This window comes from Dermacentor albipictus, chromosome 1, assembly GCF_038994185.2.
Source record: "Dermacentor albipictus isolate Rhodes 1998 colony chromosome 1, USDA_Dalb.pri_finalv2, whole genome shotgun sequence".
NCBI classification, from domain to species: domain Eukaryota; kingdom Metazoa; phylum Arthropoda; class Arachnida; order Ixodida; family Ixodidae; genus Dermacentor; species Dermacentor albipictus.
The window spans coordinates 107,600,873-107,624,523 of NC_091821.1; the positions used below are offsets into that span (position 1 = coordinate 107,600,873).

General features: G+C 43.2%; 1 protein-coding gene across 2 annotated transcripts in view; it reads right to left on the reverse strand.

Annotated features, from left to right (window-relative positions):
• Nucleotides 1-5,111: 5,111 nt before the first annotated feature.
• The window catches only part of Papss (PAPS synthetase), a 90,929-nt gene continuing 72,389 nt past the window's right edge, over nucleotides 5,112-23,651 (reverse strand). For both annotated transcript variants that reach the window (XM_070524526.1, XM_070524517.1), the window contains exons 8-12: nucleotides 19,150-19,281; nucleotides 15,321-15,450; nucleotides 13,612-13,754; nucleotides 7,261-7,386; nucleotides 5,112-6,501 (exon numbers count right to left, since the gene is read on the reverse strand). In XM_070524526.1, coding sequence (XP_070380627.1) covers nucleotides 6,262-6,501; nucleotides 7,261-7,386; nucleotides 13,612-13,754; nucleotides 15,321-15,450; nucleotides 19,150-19,281 — 771 coding nt within the window. In that variant the 3' untranslated portion in view covers nucleotides 5,112-6,261. The remainder of the gene's footprint in view (nucleotides 6,502-7,260; nucleotides 7,387-13,611; nucleotides 13,755-15,320; nucleotides 15,451-19,149; nucleotides 19,282-23,651) is intronic.

Consider the following 23,651-nt stretch of genomic DNA (forward strand, 5'->3'; position numbering starts at 1 on the left):
TGCCGGCGTTCTTCATAATGCCAGCATTGTGACAGCGAGCGCTCGTGGTCATCCAGTGAGATATTTACAGGTTCACATGGTCCATGTATTACACACTATGCTTGTTATTTTAATGAGTGAATGTTTACTACAATTTATATGGCCCATATAACAAACGTAAAGATTCGTGTAAGGGCCACACTTTCTTGTGGCGATTTTGACGAGCCTTAGATGGCACCTGGCCATTTAACCTAATTTTTCCAACTACGAGTATAAAATCCACGATCGCCTCCTCTCGCCATGTAGTAGCGACATGCCAAAGTACGCTGCGCGCGAAAATTCGCTGTTGCGCGTGGTCGGAATCAGTGCACCGAACCCGATTGCTTCTCAGATGTTTTTCTTTTTTTTTCAATATTGGCTATCAAGTTGTGGGTTCGGTCCTTGCACGGATTTATTCAGTAAGAATTTTCCTTCGTGTAATGATTTTATACTTCGCTGCGAAACTGCAGCCTCATTTTTTTTTTACTTTGAGTCCGAGTGTAAGCGCTGCAGCGCATGGCTGCTATTGAATCTGATTTCGAGTGAATCTGTCTTGTCATCTTTTCGTTTACTTTGCGAATTATATATATGTGACCTCTGCATGCAAGTGGCGATGTTTCCATCCCTAATAAATGTTGTAAATTACTAGAAGAGATTTTTTTAATGAGTTGTTAGCAGTGCCTACTGGAAAGAGAATCAATACTGGGACACATATAATTAATCTACATTTCACACGCCGTTAATAAAATACTCTGCCAAAGGGGTCACTGAAGTCTGCAGGTTTTTTTCAGGTTCAAAAAAGTATGCGAAGCAATTTGAAGCGAGGTGAACATACAGCAACATATTCAATCACTAGACATAGGCTATCCATACCATAAGAAATAATTGTTCGTTGGCTCCTCCTTCTCCCGAAAAAAATATAATAAACATTGTTCTGTGTATAGTATATTTAAATATACTGTCTTTGTGCATAGTGTTCACAGTGAAAATTAAAAAAAAAATGTTGAACTTAAAGATTACAGATAGGTAGCCGCCGCTGGTGCTTCTAATGCGCGTACCTATTGCCAGGATTTGTAGAAATAAAGCGAATATATGAAATAAAAGCTGTGCATGTCTGCACCAACAATGATGTAAGCTTTTAGCTACAATAAAATTCTAAGTGAAAAGGTAGAGGCAACTCGAAAGAAACCTCTAATGATGTGGGTAACAGAACTCTGGTAATGACAATTTAGGGGTAGGTCGGGAGGGTAGGCTTCGGCATCGCTGGGGGGGTGGGGGTGCTCTGCTCCTCCCCTCCTCCCCCCCCCCCCCCGCTACCGAAAACTTTGGATGGGGCTGTTGTCCAGGTGATGCGGCTTGACCAAGGTGCTGTTCACATAACTGAACTTCAGTTGTGAGATATGTTGTAGCGCAATAAAAAATGTGCCAGCTTGCGAAGTTATATGTGGTAGCAGCATCTCCTCAGCAATGTGTCAGTCTTTTAAAGTATGTTAATTTAACGAAATGTGAAGAAAGACTCTCAGTGTTAAAGCTTTGGCTTGGTTTATCATGCAGTTGTTGCTAAGCAAGTATGGCTGGTGCATATATATATATTATAAATGTGCCTTTCTACATCACTCCTGTTTATCATCACAAAATGCACTCAGCTTTTCCACCAATGTGTAGTAGCTGGATAGGATGTGTGTTTAAAACACTCCTTCTGCATTTCCACAGCTTCCATTTTTATGCTTTCTCACCACACTAGGACGAAGTTGACCTGATTTCCTTGGTTTCATGCATACTGCACAGCCTGAACTGTAAAGCAAAAGGCATGGCACACCTGAGCACACTTTGTGCTCTTCGGTTCTTTATTATGGCTGGTAGGCATATTAAGATCCAAAAATGATGCAGAATGAAATGTAGATAATATTAAGCAGAGAGACAATGGCTTCATTGTCCGCTTGCCGCACATGGTTTAAATGAACAGAAAATGAAGTCCCTCAGTTCCCCCTTATTCTTCTTGCTTAAGTATAAACCCCATGCAAGCGATCCTGCGTGCAATGGCAACAAGCGACGCAATGGAGGTGGCTGTCGTGTCCGATGTCGCCCGCAAGTTGAACCCCACACAAGCGACTAGTTTAAGCGATGGTTCCCCAGTGTTGCCAGTATGAGGGCAGCAAATACACACCGAAACTGGCATGAAGCATGCTCTAATAATTTAAGTTCATTTGTTTTGCGCACGGAGCAGCATAAAAAATTTCTGAAGGCCTTGCAGTAGATTTTTATATTGGCTAGTCGCTGATAGCACTTCCAGGCGACGAGCAGCGAATTCTAGATTTCCAGAACTGAGCGATTGAGCAACAAGAATGAGTGGCCTGTTTACGTGACAGCCTGTTTCATTGCTTGATTTTGCGCTGTCGCATGCAAGATTGCTCTCATGGGGTTTGGCTTTAATGTAAATAGACTAGGTCGCTTTGTCAAACTCGTTACCTAAATGCCTTCAATACTGCGCTTTTACAGAATCAAAATAGCTTTGGGTGGCAATGTTCTCGTGGCCAGTCAATGCATTCCTCAAAGCGTTCAACCATAATTGGAAATGTGCTTCTGAAAAATAGCATTTGATTATGCAAACATCAGGTTTTGGAGACATTACAAGCCTATCCTTTTCCACCATGATTGTGCCAGTACACCTCAGCAGTCTGCCTTGAAGTGCTTTTATTTTTGACTAAGAAATTCTATCAATAGAGAGATGATAATCCACATAGTGTAAGGCACCATTTAGCACGTCCATTTTGCATCTGCTGATACAATTATAGGATGTGTCCTAGATACTTTAGTATGGTACTTGGTAGCATCTGGAATTTGAGTACTTTGCTAAACTTGAAAAATTTGTTGCAATGGTGGAATTATGCTCTTGATTTATTAACACATATATAGAAATAAATATATCCATTAAAAGCGACACTGTAGCAAGGGCAGAGTTGAACAAGCACAAGGCTTTTCTCAGGGACACATGCAGGTTATCAATTTCACAGCTTGATGCGTCACAAAATGGAATAAATTTTATGGCATTAAAGTTTTGTCATGACAATAATATACTGAACATGGGTGATTTAAATCTCTCTTACATCAATTACGTTTCAACATGCCATGGTGTGATTGAGGCTGCCAACTCAAAAAATTCTGGGGTTTCGCATGCCAAAACCACGATACGATCATGAGGTATGCCGTAGTGAGGGACTCTGGATTAATTCACGTTTTTTTTTTCATTTCTCCCCCCACAAAGTGCAGCAGCAGAGGCTGGTATTTGATACCGGTCCTCTGGCTTAGCAGTGCTATGCCAAAGCCACTATGCCACCACGCCAGGCAAGGCTACCAACACTGTACAGCTGTTGGAGCTCGTATTTTTTAATGTAGCTTGCAAAGAAACATACCTCCCAGGGTTTCTATAACCACTTTACGTGCCTGTACAGTGCGGTTCACTATTCAAGGAAACACCCGTAAGTGCTGCTCTCCCTTTGCTAGCATACAAGCTACAAGTGTCAGCTGGAGATATATTAATGCACAGAACAGGGGTGTAAAAAGGTGCCAGTGCCACCAACCACAACTTATCTGCTGTAAAGTTGGCAATTATACTCCTGTCAGGGGGGAAAAATTCACACATGCTCTATCCTTGTGTTTCCCAGTGGAATGCACTGTACATGCACGTAAAGGTAAAGTCAAAAGTTTGTAATGCCAGACCCGAGAAAAAGCAGGATATTTCTCAAGCCTGGGCACACAGCCTGGATTTCAAATGGACTGCGAGTGCTATTTAACAAATTTAGTGTTGTACTGTTTAAATGGATGCAAGCTAAAACTACGGTGACAATAGGACTCCGTTGCAGAACCAATATCCTGTAAGCTTTTGACTATGCCTGTATATTCATTGTGAACATGACCCCAGTGTGGGGACTGAAACCATTGTCCAATAATATTTTCACCTTTGTCAGTGTCTGTCCCATTTTTTCCCATGTACATTTCACCTTCAGTAGTTCGAAATAGTCTTCTGCACATATTTTTTTTTTCTCATTCTCTTCAAGAGCTATCAATAAGTAGAATATGCTACCTCATACTATTAAGATGAGACTCAACACAAACTTTCCTTGTAAAATTTTAGCATCATATCCTCCTCCAAGTCTGTTCACTTCTGCAAATATATTTGTCTGCAATGCTGCTTTTGCATGTGCATGTGTTGTAGAATATTTTGTAGATGATGAATTCGGTCAAATATTGTCTACCAAACTTTCTGGTAGCATTGCATGTATATTGATCACATTTTTTGCTGTGCTGTACTTCCACCACTGTAGTAGCACAATTGGAGTTGTATTATGAATAAACTAAATAAACTGTAATGGCACCAAAGAAAATCCTGAAATTCAGCATATTCTTTTGCCTTCCAAGATGCAAATTGTTTATCCTGAATCATGCCCCACATTGAAGCAGTCAGAAGCCCAAGCCAAATAGGCTGCACTACCTCTCCAATGAACTTAATACGTATACAGGGTGCCCCAGCTAACTGTAGCTGGAGTTTAAATATATGCAAACGCCGCGTCGCTGGACTGAACCAAGGTAATGTTTGCCGCCGCTTGGAAATACTCGGATTATTTTTTGCATTCTGCCTAATTTAATTCGTCTCCATTATTTAATCAATTTCTCAAATATTAGAATTACATGAAAAGTGTAAATTTTGCGCAAATACACGCAAAATTGCCGTGCGACTGGTCACTCGTGGCACTCTCTGTGTATTCGCGGGCTTCTTTCATGCTCGGAAAAACACATTCGTGTAGTACATGTTGAGCAACAAAAAGCTGTATCGGGATTTTTTCACGTTGCTCTACAATTTCCTCATTGACACTTTTCATCCGATTAGAATATTTGAGAAGTCCATTAATTCATACTAATTGTGTAATTAGACGGAATGCAAAAAATAATCCGAGTATCTCCAAGTGATGGCAAACAACATTAGCTTGGTTCTGTCCAGCTATCGGGCACATATTTTAAATCTCTGGCTAAAGTTAGCTGGGACAATGTATATGCTCCAAGAAAACGCAACACCACACACAAAGTCACAAGAGGCCTTTTCAACATTTTTATTAACAAGCATTCTGACCAGCATTCAATTAGCCAGAATGTAGCTGTAACTTGCATATTAAAACAACCATTATTAAAACATGTATATGAAAAATCTTCAAACAAACCAAATTCCTGCAATAACAATTACAATAGTGAAATTGCACAAGGATCACAATATGTTGTCTTAAAGTGCAACATGTACTATTGCGCCATCAGGCTGGCTGTTCATGATACAGTCTTGGACACAGCAGCCACGACCATTTATGTGTACAATGAATCTGCCAGCAAACTGGGTGTGCCTAATATTCCAGACACAATTGACAGATGTAAAAAACAAATGTACATTTATATATGTATAAGCCACAGTACTTAGCCTACTGCCTAATCTCTAGATATGCTGCTACCATGTTGCATGTCACATTGAGCATATTGGTCCCAGTTGACTACCAAAAAAAGAAAGAAAAGAAAATCACTGCACTTTACGATGGAGATACCCCCTTTTCACTGAGCCTTTCTCAAGATCACACAATTCACACTTGAGCACCATGCAGAATGTGGAGCCAGTTAAATGAGGATATGCTAATATAAAACAAGCAAAATATATATATATATATATAAAATATTAGCAAACACTTTCTTTCTGAGTACAACAGTAACAAAAAATGGAACAGTAAAAGTGCATGCACGTGTAAAAAGTCTAAATATGTCTATCGATGCCAACAAGATGATTTCATACTTTATGGCTTGTTGGAAACCATGTGCGGTACTTTTGTTTCTAGCTGACTAAAGCAGTTAAGCTCCTATGAGGCACAATCCATGTTCCCCCATCACACTGTCTTCATATAAAAGCTCTCGCAAATAAATCGCATGACCAGCTAACTCCAACCCTGAAGGAACAAGTTTCTCCCACCACCAGTAAAATAAAAACCCATGTCAGGTTCAAAAGCTTCAATACATAGCGACTGCATCATTTTATGCATTGTAATGCTTTCCTAAACATTAATGTCTGTGAAAAAAAAAAAAATGAGAGCAATGTTCTATTAAACAGACCTTGAAGCTTGCAACATAAGTGGGAGGGGATGAAAAAAATGAGGCAGGAGGGAGAAACGTTGTGAAAGGAGCAGAAAGACATTGCAGCTACAAGGCTGTACATCAGTTCGCTGTAGAGCGGTAGTAATCAGAAAGAACTTTCCAGGCAGACGGCTCCATGAACCCTGCAGGAGGCTCCTGACCACTGCGTGCCAGGCTGCGCATCTTGGTGCCAGAGATGAACAAGAAGTCCTCTTTCCGTTCAGGCTCAAACATTGCCATCTTCTTCTTCTTTGTGTCATAGGCAGCAACTTGGAATGGTATGATTTCGAGTTGTGTAAGGCCAGGAGCCATGGTCAACACCTGTGAAATGCAAATTATAGGAGCAATGTAGAATTACAGTGTTTAGTTTTCACTTTTAACAGATTAAATTAATGCAAATTTCCAAATGCAGCCTCAAAAGTTCCACAAGGGCATACAATGACTGTGTTGTCGAAATCTGCCAAGCGGCTGTGACAGTGATGTCACGTATTGCGCAAGAGTGACAGATTGTAACTAACGATGTGTGTGCCATGTTATGTGCTCTCTATCTGCTCTCCTCATCTTTCATCCCCCCCATCCCGCTCCCATGTGTAGGGTAGCAAACTGGTTAAGCTAAACTGGTTAACCTCCCTGCCTTCCTTCTCCACTTTTTCCTTCCTTCCTTCCTGCCAAATTTACCCTTTCAATCGTGTGCTTCTCTTGGAAATGCAGGTGAAATCGACTTCCCCTCCTGTCCTGTTGAGCGCTGAATTGACTCTGCTTTCAGCAGCATAATCGGTGTGTGTGTATGGATCTGTGGTGCCTGGTACTATGTGACTGTCCCCCATTGCCAATTTTGGTGGCGTGAAATTGTTTGGCATGTTTAGAACTGGTTGCATTAATAGGACGACATTATTGTTGTGCCCTTGAGAAATTGAAGCACTACAGTGTAATTACTGGGCTGACAGCTATACAACAAAAAATAAAAACAAGATACATTTTCTGTCAGAAACTTTTAAATACATTTTGGGAAAACGAATTGAGTAAATTGAATGTTTGACTACAAATGAGCTATGTGGGACAGAGAAAAGTACACAGCACCTTTGCACCATGAGTTGGGTCATAGAGGTCTTCTTTCGTCTCTGGATGGGGCATTCCTGCTGGGTCTCGGCCTACAATGTAGAAGTTGCTGCCACACACCATTCTTGCCTTGGCGTGCCACTGGACCTACATGGACAATACATTGAAGTATGCAGCTTCTTCAAAGGTAAAAATGTCGTAATATTACATTGATCCTCGTTCAATGCTGAGGCCAATATTTCATTCTGGTCTGGATATCATGCTGCATGCCAATTTATTCCCAAACACAAGTGACTGCCAAAAACAGCGACGTCCCTATGTATGTTTCCTGTCAACATGTCTGTACAATACCAAATAGCGATAAAACTTCAAGGAGTGCTCCAAAAATGAGTTAAGAAATTTAACAATATTGTGTAAACTGAAGGACAATGGACAAAATATAGACAGCCACTAAAATTCAGAGGTAAAAGGAAAATCAGAAACTGGCTCGTGCAAATGCGCTGACCAAGATCCACGCACCACCTCACGTCTTCAGAAGAAAAAGAAAGTTGCTGCTCTTCAAACATTCGTGAAGTGATAATGTTCATGAATCTTGCCACTAATTAAGGCCACTGTGCCTGCAGATATCCAGTAAAAGGCCCTATAAATGTGCACAGTACAGTTATTTTGTTGGCCTTTTGGGACAGAATCTGAATTATGTTACCTCGCGGTGTATATTGCGAACCCACTACCAGTGAAACCGTAATTACGTGCAGCTGTACTTGGGCGTCTCTGTGTGGAGCGCGTAATCAGCCGCACGGCGACCTAGCCCAGGAGGTAGTTAACTAGCCCTGGAGGTAGTTGAATTATGTTGTGGCAAAACACGCAATACTATCTTGACTGACTTTTGTGTAGTGTCTGTGACACTCCCACACCCATTGTCCATGCTACATACTAAGTGGTGCACGCACATGACATATGATTCAACGACAATAAAGGTGTTTTATCCTATACACATAATGCAAAGTTCTATGTTAATTATTACCATTACTTCTGAACACATTTCTGCAATGACTGGACATTCACAAGTGCCACACTAGCATAGTAAAGCTCTTGAACTTTGGGCATCGTGGCATGGAGCATGCAGAGTGGTGTTGTTGGATCGAGAAGGCAAGCTGCAGAGGTAGCCAAAATAAATGCAGCAATTGCCCTCCACCAGCTGCGAGACACAGCAGCAGTACATGTATGCGGCAGCCAAATAACGTTCGCTTGTAGGTGTTTGGGCAGCTGGCGTAAGGAAAAAGCGCTGACACAGCCACGACACCAATCCCCCGCTGCCACAGGAAAGCCCGCTGCACATGTCCTAAATCCCCAAGAAGCACTCCACGTGACTTCCCCAGTTCAGCTGCCACTGCTCTGAAACCCTTGCGTCCACCCCTTCGGGCCCTGTTGCATGCTGCAGGTGCTAGCAAAAAGTTACTTCTATATTTACGAGGAGTTCCTCTGCTTTTTACAAACTATGACGTGCTCAGAAGGCAAGTGTACGTAGTATATAAGCCCAGGATATGTCAGCACCAACAATGCGATTAAACATTTTCTATTTTTTTTTGTAACAGTGACACTTTGTTTAAAGGAACCCCAGAACACTTTTCCGACCAATTGTAGAATGAACTCAGTATTAAAGGATGTCATCTAACAAATCTCATGCCGCAAATAATTTTACTCTTTCAAGCATTATAGGAGTTATCGAACCAATACCAGGCTTTCTCTCTCTTAGTCTCCGCGAGCACACTGGAAGCCGCACAGCAGAGAAGCCGAGAGGGCAAAGCCCCACGTAAGAGTTAAGTGTCGCGGTGGTGAAAGGGCTCATTGTGGCACCCCATGGCAGCTGCGGTAGACTATGCTACGTAGCTGCTCGGAGGCCACACACAGCAGACGCATCTATGTGGCAGTGTAAAAATGAATTTTTTTGTTTTTGAGATCACATATGCTTCATTTATTTAACTAAAAATTAGCAATTATGTATTACCGAGAATACTCTTGCAATCACAAAATCAGTTAATAGCGTTGGTGGTTCCAGCTGCTTGTGATGGCGCTGCATGACGACATTGAGGAAGAGAGAGCAAGCAATCTTTTGCCGTTTTTAACATGCGATTGTTAATTCCCTACTGCATGCTGGTGCAATAATACAGTAGAACCTCGTTGATACGTTCCCCTTACGTACGTTATCCCGGCGCCAATGTTTGCAATTGAGAAAAAAAAAAAAAAAAGATCCAGTAGAGTTATGCTTATTTTTTACCACTTCATACGGTCCCGGAAAGCACGATTTTTCGGCACAAACGCTCAGTACGTCACCAAACTGCGAAAGAATGATATGTTTTCCAGCCGCTAGATCCCCATGTAAACAAGAAAATGTGCAAGGCGTGCACGATCGAGAACAGTATATGGCTGCCCGTGTGGCAGCTTCACCGCAATACTCGTCCTCCCGTCTCACGCCGGTGAGCACTCAGGTTCTCATTTGGGTACCAGCAACTCTTCTCCAGCGCCGTTGCACGCGGCATTCACAGCTATCAATGTCAATCCTATTACGTTAAGCATATTTGCCTATCTGCTTCACAGCGCATGGTGCAGTCGGAAGCGTAGCGCACGTTTTTAATAGGCGATAACCAAAATGCGCCGCCATTCCATGCTGCAGAGTGTGATCGTATTTGTTTTCCACCCGCTAGATCCCACGTGAACAAGAAAAAGGTGCAAGGCGCGCGCCGTGGAAAACAGTATATTGCCGCTCGTCTCGCGTGAAAACGACGACACGCGCGGTTTCTTATTGCGGTACCAGCAAATCTCCACCCCGGTCATCGCAAGCCGTATTCACAGCTATCGCCACTAAACCTACTGCGATAAGCATCTTCAACTATGTTTTACAGCACGTGGTGTGTAGTGCCATTGGTAGCGTACTGCAGGCTTTTAGTAGTTGATAATCTAAACACGTTGCCGTTCCCTGCTGCAGGCGGCCAATGTAGGCATCCCGTTTCGCCTCGGCGGCCTAATGCCACGAGACAGAAGTCTGAAGCATTAGGCTGGCACTGATGAAGAGGTAGAGGTTGTTCCTTGCCATCTTTGCTGCTGTTACGCATGTGCTACTTGCCTTACTTGTAAATATTTGTAAATATGTTTTTTGCACAAAAACATAGTAGAGAAAAAAAGAACAAGGAGAAATGCCTCAGCGTACCTGCCGCAAGCTGACAGTGAAATTGTGAGGTTGAAGTAGTATGTGCATTTTTTTTTAAGTTGTGGTATATGTCACATCTACCCCAAAAGCTATTAAGCCAAGTGATGGCACTGTCACGTGACATGGCTGTCACAAGAGAACAGAGACTGAAACCACAGTATTGGCAGCTCCCAGTGGCACCTTGCCATTTCATGTCAAGTACTAATGTGGTGGCGATGGCACTGTACTGCCTTCACCAAGCTGCCTAGTTGCCTCACTACAAGTGTGTGATGGGCAATCTGCATTGCAATGATGCCAGTGTGCACCACACTGTACTAAATGACTATGCTAAAGGATGCTATTCTAAACATAAAATTATCTGTTCATTTTGCATCCTTAGTTATCTTTTTTTTCGCAGTCAAAAGTACCCTCCACCACCTAGTTTTGCATTTCTGTTATATCCATGGTTGCCTTATACTCTTGCAAGTAAGTATATTAATGACAAGTTGGTTGGACGCCTCACACTGGAAGAAAACAATAGAAATGACTTGCTGCGTGTACTGTGCAGCAGGAATTCTGCATGCTCGTGGCAAAATGTGTGGGGAAAGGACACTGTGTTCCCATCCGCTTTTTGTACCATGAATCCCTACCAACTTGCTCAACCTTTAGTTGTTCGAATAGTTCCTGCAGTTCTTTTCAAAGCAATGGCTATAGCAAACAGAACATTATCACTTTGTTTTGGTAGGGCTCAAGTGTTGCTGTTGCCTTGCTCATTTGTCATTACTTGTGCAGCACTACCCATGCTCTCGAGCTTATATTGGTTGACAACAAATGTGCCAAACGACAACTGATGCAGGGCCAAATGCCTCCGAGTTAAAGGGCATTTTATGCTACGTAATACTGCACAGGTTGGCACGACCAGACATAGTGCGAGTTACTCAATTTTACAAATTAGCAATGGTCAATTGAAAACTAAGTTTAGCTGTGTTCATAAATTACCCTCCTACAACATTGAAAAGGCCACCGTCACCATGAGAGGAGCCTTGATAGGCCAGGGAAGACGCACAAACAAAAGACAGGTGGCAACGCCGCCTTCAAGTTCCCGCTCCAACTCACCGCCACGTCAAAATTTTTACGGTGTCTGCTCGGGCCTACCTTAGAATTCAGAGATGTCCCACCCCTGAAAGATAACCCACACCTGATTAAGCTCCCGGCTTAAAAAAACTGAAAGTTACCCACCTGAAAGTTAGCCACCACACTGAAAGTTAGTTTACCTCATATTTTCACTATTTTCTCTCGATTATAGGTGGGTTATCTCTCGGGATATTATGGTAGTTAAATTGTTGTCGGTAAAGGTGGACTACATTGTATTCTAAAGGAACCAAAAAATGACCTTAGAAAGTTTCGAGAACATTAGAAAATATTTCCATTTGCATCCCAGATACCAGCACCATCTAATGACGGGTGGAGGGCACCCGCCAGCACTGCCTGTAGCTGGCACTGCTGAGACAGGCATTTTCAGGAAGCTGGGAACACAAAAGAATGAAAACAACCCTCTTCCAAGGGGCCGGAAAGGAAAAAGAGAAGAAGCATGTAGGAAATATGGGAGGTGAAGATCCAGGAGAACAACAATAGTCACTAGGCTGTGCATAGTAGGCAATGCGATAATATTTAGAGCATAGGCGGTGCAACTTTTCAGAAAAAAACTCGCCGTAGTTATACACACACAATACATGAAAGCCACAACATTAATGAAGAGAAAACTTTTGATGAAGAGACAAGTGTGCTTGATAGAAACTAAGGTTCACATGTTAATGTGACACCATGTGGCACTTATTCCATCACATTATGATGGTTTACTGCAGTACGTCGACTCATGTAACCCTTGTTCAACCTTCTGTGCACAATTTAATCCACAATTTTTCGTTTAAGAGACAAGCCATGGTTCTTTCCATCACCTTGAGACATGCTCTTCCCTTTGGCATCATAATCTAAGAACATGTTCTGGATTGTTGATGGTCCATGTAACACCTAGATTTTTATCTCTGTATATGTGTCTTTCTCTCGTGTGTGTGGTGTGTGCGTACACATGTGCACGTCACCTCCTGACACAAAGAACAACGGTGCAAGTAAACAAAATATCAGAATGAATGGTGGCAAAGGATAAAAGAAATATGTGTATAGTACAGCACTGGCCCTGACTTTCACTTGAGTAGATTTAAAGGGGCCCTGAACCACTTTTTATGGAAGTGGAGAAAGGCATTTGAAGTGAAAATAGGCTATTTTAGAAATACTTTGCCACAAAAAGTACTTCACTGCGTTCAGCATAAACAAAGCTATTGACAATCAAACACTGCCTCCACTGTGCTTCCATTCCTTCTTTAATGCCTTGCACTACGAAGGCTGCAGTGTGGTGGGGCATGCCCACAATTTCACCGTGGCACGCAGTTCAAATTTCATTTTGAATGTTAATGTAGACGCCACAATTTCTGCCTTTGGTGCCTACGACGCGCTAAACATAAGCCAAACGCAGTTGTCCTCAGGAATGCGCCGTGGGCTTAGCCAGTGGACTCGTGGCGGCACCTCGCGGTGGCCGCAGTATCTACGCCATGTAGCCGACTGCAGCTTGATATCAGCTATCGACCAATAGCAGCCGCCTAAGGGTATGACGAAATAAAGCGTCTGATGACAAAAAGCATCCAGAAGAGAGCGAGGGCAGGGCTTTCTGTTGAAAAAAAAAAGCATTTAAGAGAAAGGCAACTTCGTGATCCGCTTGCGAGCTCCACGCACTGCATATGTCAGCACAACTTCGCCGAGGTGTTCCCAGCAGCATATTTTACCTGCGATAGGGGTGGTTCAGGGCCCCTTTAAGGTGCGTTTTCTGGAGCAGTAACCAGCAAAGTTTCAGTACCAGTGCTCAAACTATAGTACCATTGGCCAGTATTTTACAACGTTGACACACTCCACGGCACATTAAATACTGGTGGGTGGATAGTTTGCTGCATATTTAACACAATTTTTGTACATTAGTGTTTACTGCTTATTAACACGGTGATGACTTGGACATGCGGGCCATATATACTTCACAGTAGACTAGCTGGGTAATTCTTGTTCATCTTTCAGCCCGCTGAAAGATGAACAAGAATTGTTCACATGTTTCAAGCCAAATGGCATGCTTTAATTACCTCAGTTGGTCCAGCATACATCATGGGGGAAGGAAAGATGGCCAGTACAGTAAGCTTGGGATCTAGAACACCACTGTCCAGTACTGCCTTGTGCTGCTTCATGCGCACTGCCAAGGGTACATCATCATCTTTCGTCCAGCCACCTGGGAAAAAAGAAGCGCAAAATACAGCATTGTCTGTATGGCTGCAGGCCAGATACTGTAGCCTCAATCACGAGTAGAATGAACAAAGAATTGCTACCATGTCTGTTGCTCACTTGTAGCTAGTGTTTTAGAGTGAAACAGTTACTAGTGCGTTGCATTTTGGAACGTACTACAGAGTGACCTCGAGCTAATGAAATTTGACCTAAAAAAGTTGATTTATTGGTTGCGTGAGGTATTTGAGCACAGTGCTTTGAATCAGAATCAGAATTTCATTTGTCTAGATGCTTACTTTGTCTTCACCAACCCTTCTATCACTTATCTAGCACTTTTTCCAGGGTATCAGCTTCCAGTTTGACAAAGGAGATGAATCTGTGCGCTATCTTAGGCTGCCTTACATGCAGACCGTAGCGACTTGGCGATAACCATCTTGAATGTTACCAAATCTTATTTGTTGGGGCTCAGACAACAGACTATGACCAATTATCATAGACAAAGAGAAATAGGACTGCCAGTGGCCAGATGCCATTCAGGTAGTTAAGTTTCTCCAGCAGGCGGAGGACATGATAAGTGAGAAACCTGAAAGGCCAATTATGGCCACTGCCTAGCAGCTTCTTGTGCCGTTACGTGCCATTCCCAAGTACAGCTCAAGCCACTTATAATTCAACTGCTTATAGTGCAGCCGCACAAAACAAAATACCGGTTAAAATGCAGTTGCTGCAAAGTCTCACAGACAAGTGAGGCAGCGAGCATGGTTCTCAACGAGGTGCGCTGGCTGAGGGGACAGCAACGAAAGCAATGTGGAGGAGGAGGAGACGTGGAGCAAGCAAGCGTACAAGGAATGGAGTAAAAAAAATGTGGCAGCAGCATTCTGGTTCAGTGTGAGTGGGGGTTGCCCAGGCGATGGAAGCCTTTTTCTCTGGCTGCTTGTCAGCGGTGCGCGGTCTGCACTGAACGCATGCGCATTGTCACTCTTTGGCTCTTCAGTTTGTGTGCGACCAATTTTTTCAGACACTGATAGAGTCGCAAAAATGTCTGAATTATTGGCCAAGCCGGAAAAACAAATTTCAATGGTAAAATCAATTTGTTTTTTTACAACTCCAGCCTAGTGGAAAAAAATTGGTCGAGGCCACAACTGCGTTTCGCGTTCACCTGTCGCAATCTGCAAAGTGCAGATATTGCATGTGTAACCTTAAAGACACTGCCAATTTAAATTGTGTTCAGCAAATTCATCGGATGCTGAATAGTTGAATGTACAGTTCAGAATGATCGAACGACAAAAAGAAAAAAAAAATTGTTACACGAAAAATATATCAGGGTCTCTTTTAGCACACATTTACACTCTGCCCATAACTTTAGTCTCTCCCTGACCACCAGTCCAAACAGCTGTGACCTTGCGACGGACAATGGCGACAATGATGGCTCTCGTGGTAGGCTGTTGTTAATGCTGTTAATGCAGTTTCAGTTTTCTGTGTGAACGTAATACACATGCAACTCCATCAAAAAAAAAAAAAAAAAAAGGTGGATTAGAACTGGGTTAAAGCAGCCTTCCTTCCCCTACCTACTCACCAAGTGGATGAAGCAACAACACTGGCTTCTTGTAACCCTTCTCTGTCAAATGTTTCCTTGTGTCTTGCATGAGCAATGCATGGCCATTATGAACAGGGTTCCTCAGTTGAAATGCAAACACTGCATCTGCCTGCGAAATAAATTGAGAGCTTTTGTCCGACACACAAGTTGCTTGTGTATAGAAATTTCTGCACTTGCAATTTAGTACGAGGAGTAATGTGCAGTCAAACCCTCAATATGACGAACTTAGATTTAACGAAATTCGCGGTATAACAAACTATTTTCATTTCTTGATCGTAGTTTTATTGAAAACCATGTATATTTTTTTGCAACTTAAGGACGTAATTTTGCGACACTGATTTAACAAAGCTTTCAGTCATTTCAAGCATGTACTCCTGCATGACTAGAAGGGTTTCGATGTGAGCTAATTGGTATGGGTCATTCATTTTAAACAGCCTTCCCTCCCTTCCTTTCTCTCTTTCAGCCTGTTGCAAATAGTATATATTTGTGCGGGCTGCAACAAAGATTTTGGCAGCCAGCGCTGGCCCTGTGCTCTTCCTTGTCCATGTGTTTTTTTTTGGTGCTGTTTAAAATGAATGACTGTGTGGCTAGTAAACCTAGCAAAAGCTATAGAAATGTCGGCCAAGGTAAAAGATATTTCAAGCGTCCTTCCGCATAAAAAATTTGAGTGAAAAAAAAAAAAAACGCCGTGAAAGAATGTGCTCTGAAAGGCAGTAGGCAGGAAACGCCACAGCACCATTAGTCGTGTTGGCAAACAACTTGCCGACGCTGCAGCGCCCGCAGCAGCCTGCAGTGCTTGGAGAAACATGAGAGCTGACGATTCCTTTTGCACAAGGGGGATGAATGGGGAGTGAACGCACAATAACATGATCAACCATGTGTGCAGGAGGGGGGTGGGCAGGCAGGCATGCCTATCTGCCTTCTCCTGGTGCGCACGCCCAGGTGGGGCTACGTGCCGCATCTTGCACTTGCTGTACTGCGGCAAGTGCAAAGTGCGAGCCGAGACATTTGGTGCCTTGGTGCATATTGGGTTCCTGCGTGTCTAGAGTTGGTGGTCGCATATTCTCATGTTTCTGCGACACAGTGCAAAGTGCTTGCTTGCATTGTGACAGCAAGTCCGTGGTCATCGAGTAAGAGCTGGTAATGTTTACCTCGGTGCACGTGACACCAATGAAACTACGAACGTCACTTTGTGTAAAGTAAAACCTCATTACTACGTAATTGGTGGGGAATGTGGATTAGGTATGCACTAAGCGATGTACTAATTAACTCACCAGCGATGTACTAATTAGCTCACAATGGCAGAAGAGCGGCTATAGACTTATTGGCCAAAAATAAGAGTGAATTCTAACTCAAACACAGATGCAGACAAGTTTTATTTGTGAGCATGCAGCAAAAAATCCAATTTTCCTTTGCCCTCGTGGTGGTCTAGCAGTGATGACGGCATCCTCAAACTCGGGAAGGCTGTGAGCCATTTTCTCCATCAGGCCCCACTTCTCTGCGAACACCCCCATAACGGTCAAAGCACTAGCCTTGTTGGATAATCCACATTGTCATCCATGACGACGACGTGGAAGTGCTAGGATCTACGAGAGCAGGAAACGCGTCACGGCTATCATGTTTTGACGTAACTATCGATGGCGACTGCAATCTGGGAAAAGTGCGTGTGCCACAATTTCGCTGCCTATGGGCTACATATATGACATTTCACCAATTCCATGCTTGTACACACCAAAAAATGAAGTAAATGCTACGCACTAATCGTTTTGCATGAGTTAAGCAACTACAGCTTAAGTGGTCAGCCAATACATTAGGTTCAACACTGACAGGGTGGGGGATTCGTCGTGACTATACTTAAATCGGAATGGCTTATTAAGTGGGTACGTATTAATGAGGTTTTACTGCAGTTGTCCCTTTGCTATCAATATCAATGATCTGCCTTTTTGGCAAAATTGACTTTCTTTTTACTTCAGGACAAACATTCCTATCATAGACTTTTGTGATTAATTTGTGGACGCCGGCTACGGGCACTACGTGCAGTCAGTCATGGCATCGAAGATTTATGGCACCATGCGATGCAGCACATGCAAATCTTGGATGCCTCGAGCCATGTCAATGCATTGCTCTCGGCGCCATCGGCACAGCATGCGCAGTGCTGGCGAGTTAACGAAGTTTTTCGCTGCAAGTACAACTTCATTATATTGAGGTTCAAGAACGCCAAATTCCAAATTTTCTCTAGTTTCTGTCTTGCCTTTGCCAATGGAAACTCACCTTGTATTTATTATGCTCATGTACCTTAGCTAATCATTTAAAAGTATATTACAGGAAAGTAGGAAGTTAAGCTGAAGGGGAACACACACTAACAAGCACTTAACAGCATAAACAAAAAGAAGGCTGCTCTAAAACTAACAGAATCATAATGGCATAGAATGTGACAATAAGATTTAGTACTTGCTTCATGCTTCATTTTTCAACCAAGGTATTTAATTCCACAGAACCCACACCCACTGTGAACATATTTACAAGGCAAATGGCTACAAATCTGCAGCAAACTTTGCGCCTTTCCCAAATAACCTTTAGCATGTTGATTCCTCAGTGAGAGTGCTGTTGCACAACTCAGCTTGACTGGGCACTAGGTACTGCATCATATCTTCTTTATGATGAAATCCTTTTATAATGGGAACACAGTGGGCAGAAATAGCAGAAGTATTGTTACTCAAGTAAGTATGAACACTAAGTGCCAATCAAAAATTAGAAAAAAAAAATGTTTAAATGCCACTTTCTTTACTACACAGCTGAACACAATATTTGTTACCTTCCACATAATTTGCTCCATATAAGTGCTAAATTCACAGCTTTGTGTGAAAATTAAAAATTAAGTGGATAAATAAGTATTGTATATAACATCATAGATGCCACATAACAGAATGCATTGCTTTCAGTGCTCCCATCCAACAATGTCCCTCCCAATGCAACAGTTATTATTTACACAGCGTCTCAGTTTTGCAATAATCATGGCAAGCTAATGCTGAAAGCTAGACTAGTAGGAAACTTGCCACAATTGAATATTAACAGAGCTTTTAAGAAAGAAGAGGAAGGGATCAGGAATGTCCCATTCTCTTCCTTTCTTTAAAACAACAAAAGTGTGGAATTATTGAATTGTGGCAAGATGCTTCTGGACGGCACTATTTTTAAACCTTTTGTTTCTGCACAAAAGCAAGAAACAGTTGTTTGAATACTCTGAACGAGTTCTTATTCACAAGCTTGATGGATTTTTCTGTTTTGTGTAACTGACCCATTCACAGCACCTAATTTTGCAGCAGCGTCGCAGAACAGAATGCAATGTGAGAATTGTTTGCGGGAGCAATTATTTGTACTGTAAGCAGTCTTCAAAAGCAGATCTGTGAAAATTTAGCCATGTATAGTTATTTGCTGGTACTTTAGGCCTGTGGCTCTCCCAGCTGCTAATGAATGCAAGACAATGGTATATAGCATGGCTAAGTGCAGATCCATTAGCACTGGTTACCAGTATTCAAGAGGCATAGTAGATAATTCAAAATGATCATCAGGTACTTCAAAAGTGTCTCTCATGTTCAATAATGCAAACCTATGCTTTGTACACAGATCTGTAGTAGAAAGGCTACTAAGGACTGAAGTACAGAAAAGGGTTATCAATAAGGGTGCTTTAGGGCTCCTCTGAGTAAGCATGAAATAGCAATACTTCCCTAGACAAATGAAACTGCTTCATTTATGGCGAGCTTTAAACCGTTATTAAGCTGTAGAGCCATGCAAAATGAACAATACCTACCCCAAGCTTGGAGAATGCTTTTCTGAGCTCTCTTGGTGTGAGCCTGTATTCATCAAGTCCGTCATTCCAGCGAATTCGCTCTAGAACCTCAAGGTCACCTCCAACAAGCCAGTCACCACTTTCGTAAATCATCTAAAAAGAAAAGACAGAGAAAAAGAAATCAAGAGGGGCTAACTGTAGTTGGTAGCATTAAAGGGACCCTGAAATGGGATTTTGATGATTGTACAAATATACCAAGTCGTTAGGATTGGCCCTTCTGATCATTAGGTGATGAATTTAAGCACTCCGCGTAAAATGTGTAACTTAATGATGGGGTTTTACATGCCAAAACCACTTTCTGATTATGAGGCACGCCATAGTGGAGGACTCCGAAAATTTCGACCACCTGGGGTTCTTTAACGTGCACCTAAATCTAAGTACACGGGTGTTTTCGCATTTCGCCCCCATCGAAAGGCGGCCGCCGTGGCTGGGATTCGATCCCGCGACCTCGTGCTCAGCAGCCCAACACCAGAGCCACTGAGCAACCACGGCGGGTGTAAAGTGTGTAACTTACAAGGTTTTGAAAATGTACATCACTACTGATTGCAGCACGCCACTCACCTGAATTTTCAGCCACCCCTAACCAAGCGACGCGAGGTGACCATATGATGCCAGTATGCCGAACTACCCGATTGGCTCCCCAGGTTGCATCATCATTAATTTTTCCAAGTTTATGAACAAATGTTGTCCGTAATAGTTGGAATGTTAGTTAATTCGTTTCCATAGACAAGAAAGTAACAAAGAGAATGCACAAGAACAATTTATCACTACACTCAAGCACACAGCAAGTGTCGTCTGCTTATGTTACAACTTGCTCAGTGTTGACGCGAGCTGCGCAGTATGTGTTGGTTGCAATCTGTCCTTTCGCGAGAACCATGGTTCACCCTTGATGAAATAGTTCCGCAGAAACCGGCAAAGTGGAGAGAAGTCGTTAATTAAGGGGAAATGCGACATCCACCCAATCGTAGCAATCGCTACAAAAGAAACCTTGCAGGTTTTCGCAGAACTGTTTTGTCAAACTCTTGCCTTTGCTTTGAGTTGTTGACAAATTCGACTTCGCTTTGCCATCTGCTAGCCGCCTGGTTAGCTCAGATGGTAGAGCGGCTGCCCCGGGTTCGAGTCCCGGACCAGGACGAATTTTTCTTCAACTGCTAGGCTTTTATTTCGAGGAACCCGTATCGGTTTCCTTTGTAGCGATTGCTACAATTGGGTGGATGTCCCGTTGCCCCTTAATTAATGGTTCACCCTTGCGTTGTGGGCTGCAAATGTAGCGATCAGCGACATTGTGTCCCTCTGCAAGGCAAACACGCGAACGGAGTGGCTGCAGTGCTGGTTGTCGGTATTCGATCAGCACCAGCATCTAGGCGTTTGCGGCTGTCATTTCACACCAAAGGATTACTATATACCACAATAGTGTTTAGAGTGTCTGGAATTCAGGTAAACGCAAGTGCAAGCGGACTGGGCCTTGGTGCTGTACGTAATGAGCGGAGCAGCAAGCGTGAACAGCCTGTAAAGTGCAGCCACTAGGAGGATAGCTCAACCAAACACAGAACTAATATAGCAGTAACCAAATGTATTCTACTTTGCTGCTGGAGTAAATTTTTGGCAGGAGTGTAATCGTGAGCACATTGTTTTTCTAATGGTATCTTCGACTGATAGCCTGTATGCCCCGAAGCAGAGTCGGGTAGATCGGTCGTTTCCCGAGCTCAGAGGTAGGGGACAAGCGCGCAAGCCGAACGTGCGACTCGCTCTCGGAGGATGAAATTGCCGATGCGAAACCACGTGACTACTGCCAAAGTCCGATTATTCGCCTATCCAAAGCTCCCGGCACTGCCAGAAAAACCGGCAGACGTGCCGGCGGAACGAGCGTTCGTCGAGACGCCAGCATGCAGTGGCCTAGGTTGCCAAGGTTACGGTGGGCCGTCGCCAACAGCAGCGACGCGGCGCTGCGATGACGTTTCAATCTCGATGACTGCTCTGACGACAGGGCTCGGAGCGCCTCAGAGCGCTCCAAGATAGAGGAGAGCAATCGAGAAGAACCAGCCGAACGCAGGGCGCGCACCTTCTTTCAACCAGCCGAAGACAACGCTGCTTGCGAGAGCGCTCCAGAGCGCTCAGAAACGACCAGCCGAAGATAGCATAAATGTCTAAAAAGTTTTACACTTTGTTACAGGAATATTAGCTCTGTGTTTGCCTGGTTAATTAAGCTCTGCGCCACCAGGTGGCTGAACCAAGCAGACTGGTCAGGCCGCTCATGTACATCTAGTGCACCTACGCTAAAGTTCCTTCATCTCAGCAACAGTTAAATGGAGGGGCTTCAGTTTACACCTCCATCCATCCATCAAAATGCCCAGCTCGCCTATTGTTACCGGAACAATGGAAACGCTCAGCACTGCGACAGAATGCTCGCAACGCACGTTGCTTCGATAGCTCTTGCTTGGGATCGACTGCCAGGCGGCTGGCGGATAGGTTGGAGACAGGCTTTACGCATTGGCTCCAAGACAACCGGAAGTAGACAGCATGACATCCCGTCATGACACAAAGCCAGTGAAGGCAGAGCTGATCACTCGTCAAACGAGTCGAGGCGAAAAAGCATGGCTATGGAGGAGGGCAACTTGTAATCGTCCACAGCTCTCCGAATATGAGATGCTTTACACAAATTGTGGCGCAAACGTTTTACTGTAGCTGTACCCTATGCACCCACAAAATTTGTCCAAACCATTTCAGGGACCCTTGAAGATAAAGATTCAACACATATGACATGCTTCAGCAAGGGTATAAGCAATTCATCAAATTTCTCTTGCATGCTTTCACAAATGTGCACATCAATTACACTTTAAGTACTTTAAGTGCAACACTGAAACCATTACTGCATTACAGGAAATTCATTTTCTCCAGAACATATCTTGAAAACACACTCAAATGCTGTATATCTCATTAAGCTTTGCCTAAGATACTGCATTTATGCAACCGAGGTCAACATAGTGGCAGCATGACACAAACAGGAGTTTTAACTCCAGCTCTTTTGAGGCAATACACCTGTGGCCACACTTCAAATAAGCAATACTCCAGCGTACTAAGGAACTTACGTTTCCACAGAAAGGAACATGTTTCATAAAAAAAAAAAAGAAGCTTCTGGAACAACACAGCAACAATTTTAAAATTAAAATTACATCAATGGAGGCCAAACTACTGAACTCGGGAAAAGCGTAACTGAATTCTACTGCCTGAAAGGAGCCCCAATTTCAGCTGTGGTAGGAAGAGTGAAGGAGAACAGAAGAAAACTATAGACCACTGGTGTGGTCAGAACCCACAACCTCGATACAGTAAACCTTTGTAACATATTCATTAGGACAGAAAACCGACTTATAAGTGGCATTTCGTTAAAAGCGTAGAAGTTATATGAGATTCATTTTAACGTGGGAACACGATAAGCTTCAAATAATCGACTTAGAATAAAGCGATTCTGTAAAACAAACATTTACTGCCGCATGCAGGGCTCTACTGATTGAACTGTGATAGTCGTTCTACTCTCCTCTGCTTTAAGGGGCATGTATGTGTAGAAATAGATAAGGTGGCATACATTGTTATAGACAAAGTTACAGAAGAACCTTGTTAATTCAAACCTGTTGAATTCAAATTGATGCTGTGGTCCTGTCAAAATTTTTGGTATTTCAATGTGTTAAAATGCCCAGCAATTTGAATGCGTTAGGTGTTTGCAATGGTTAATTCTGACATACCACGCTGCCGACAGCGTTCTCAGTGGCGCATCAAGTACCGGTAATGCCGCGGCACTTCCGACCCGGCAGCCGTGCCACAACTGCTGCTCCCATTGCAAGTACCATATTTTGGCACGTAGAACCCACACCAAAGCTTTTTTAATTTGAACGGTAAAGTCGGGGTGCAAGTTATATGCGAATTTTGCCTTGAGGTAAAGCCTTCACAGCAACAAAAAGTTTGCTCAGAAGTGTGGCTTCGTGGCAGCGTGTGCCACATTGCCGTGAAGCCGCACTTTCAGAACTGCTCACTCATGTACTAGCTCAGTGAATATGTGCCGCCTAATGCAGCACTGTACGCAAGTCCTCCATTCAATGCGATTTTTTTATCCGAACTCCATTTAACTAGAACACATTTTTTGGGCCCCTTCGAATTATCGAGATTCGACTGCAGTAGGTTCGAAACGCTTCTCAGATTGCAAGTGCTGTAAGAAATGGATACTGACCATTACCTCAATGAGATACCTCCAGCACTAAGACAAAAACTGATGTCATAACTGCGCTCTATTAGTCTAAAAAATTGGGAAGGCAGCTAGTGCCACAGCTCAATCAGCAAAGTGCCACATTCAACACACCGCGGTTGCAAATTGAGCCCCCCCACCCCTTTCTTTTTTTTTTTTTAGAAATGCAGCATCTTTGCAAACCCTTCTGGACTTTGCCAACAGTGGCTGCTCAGTGCTGCTGCAT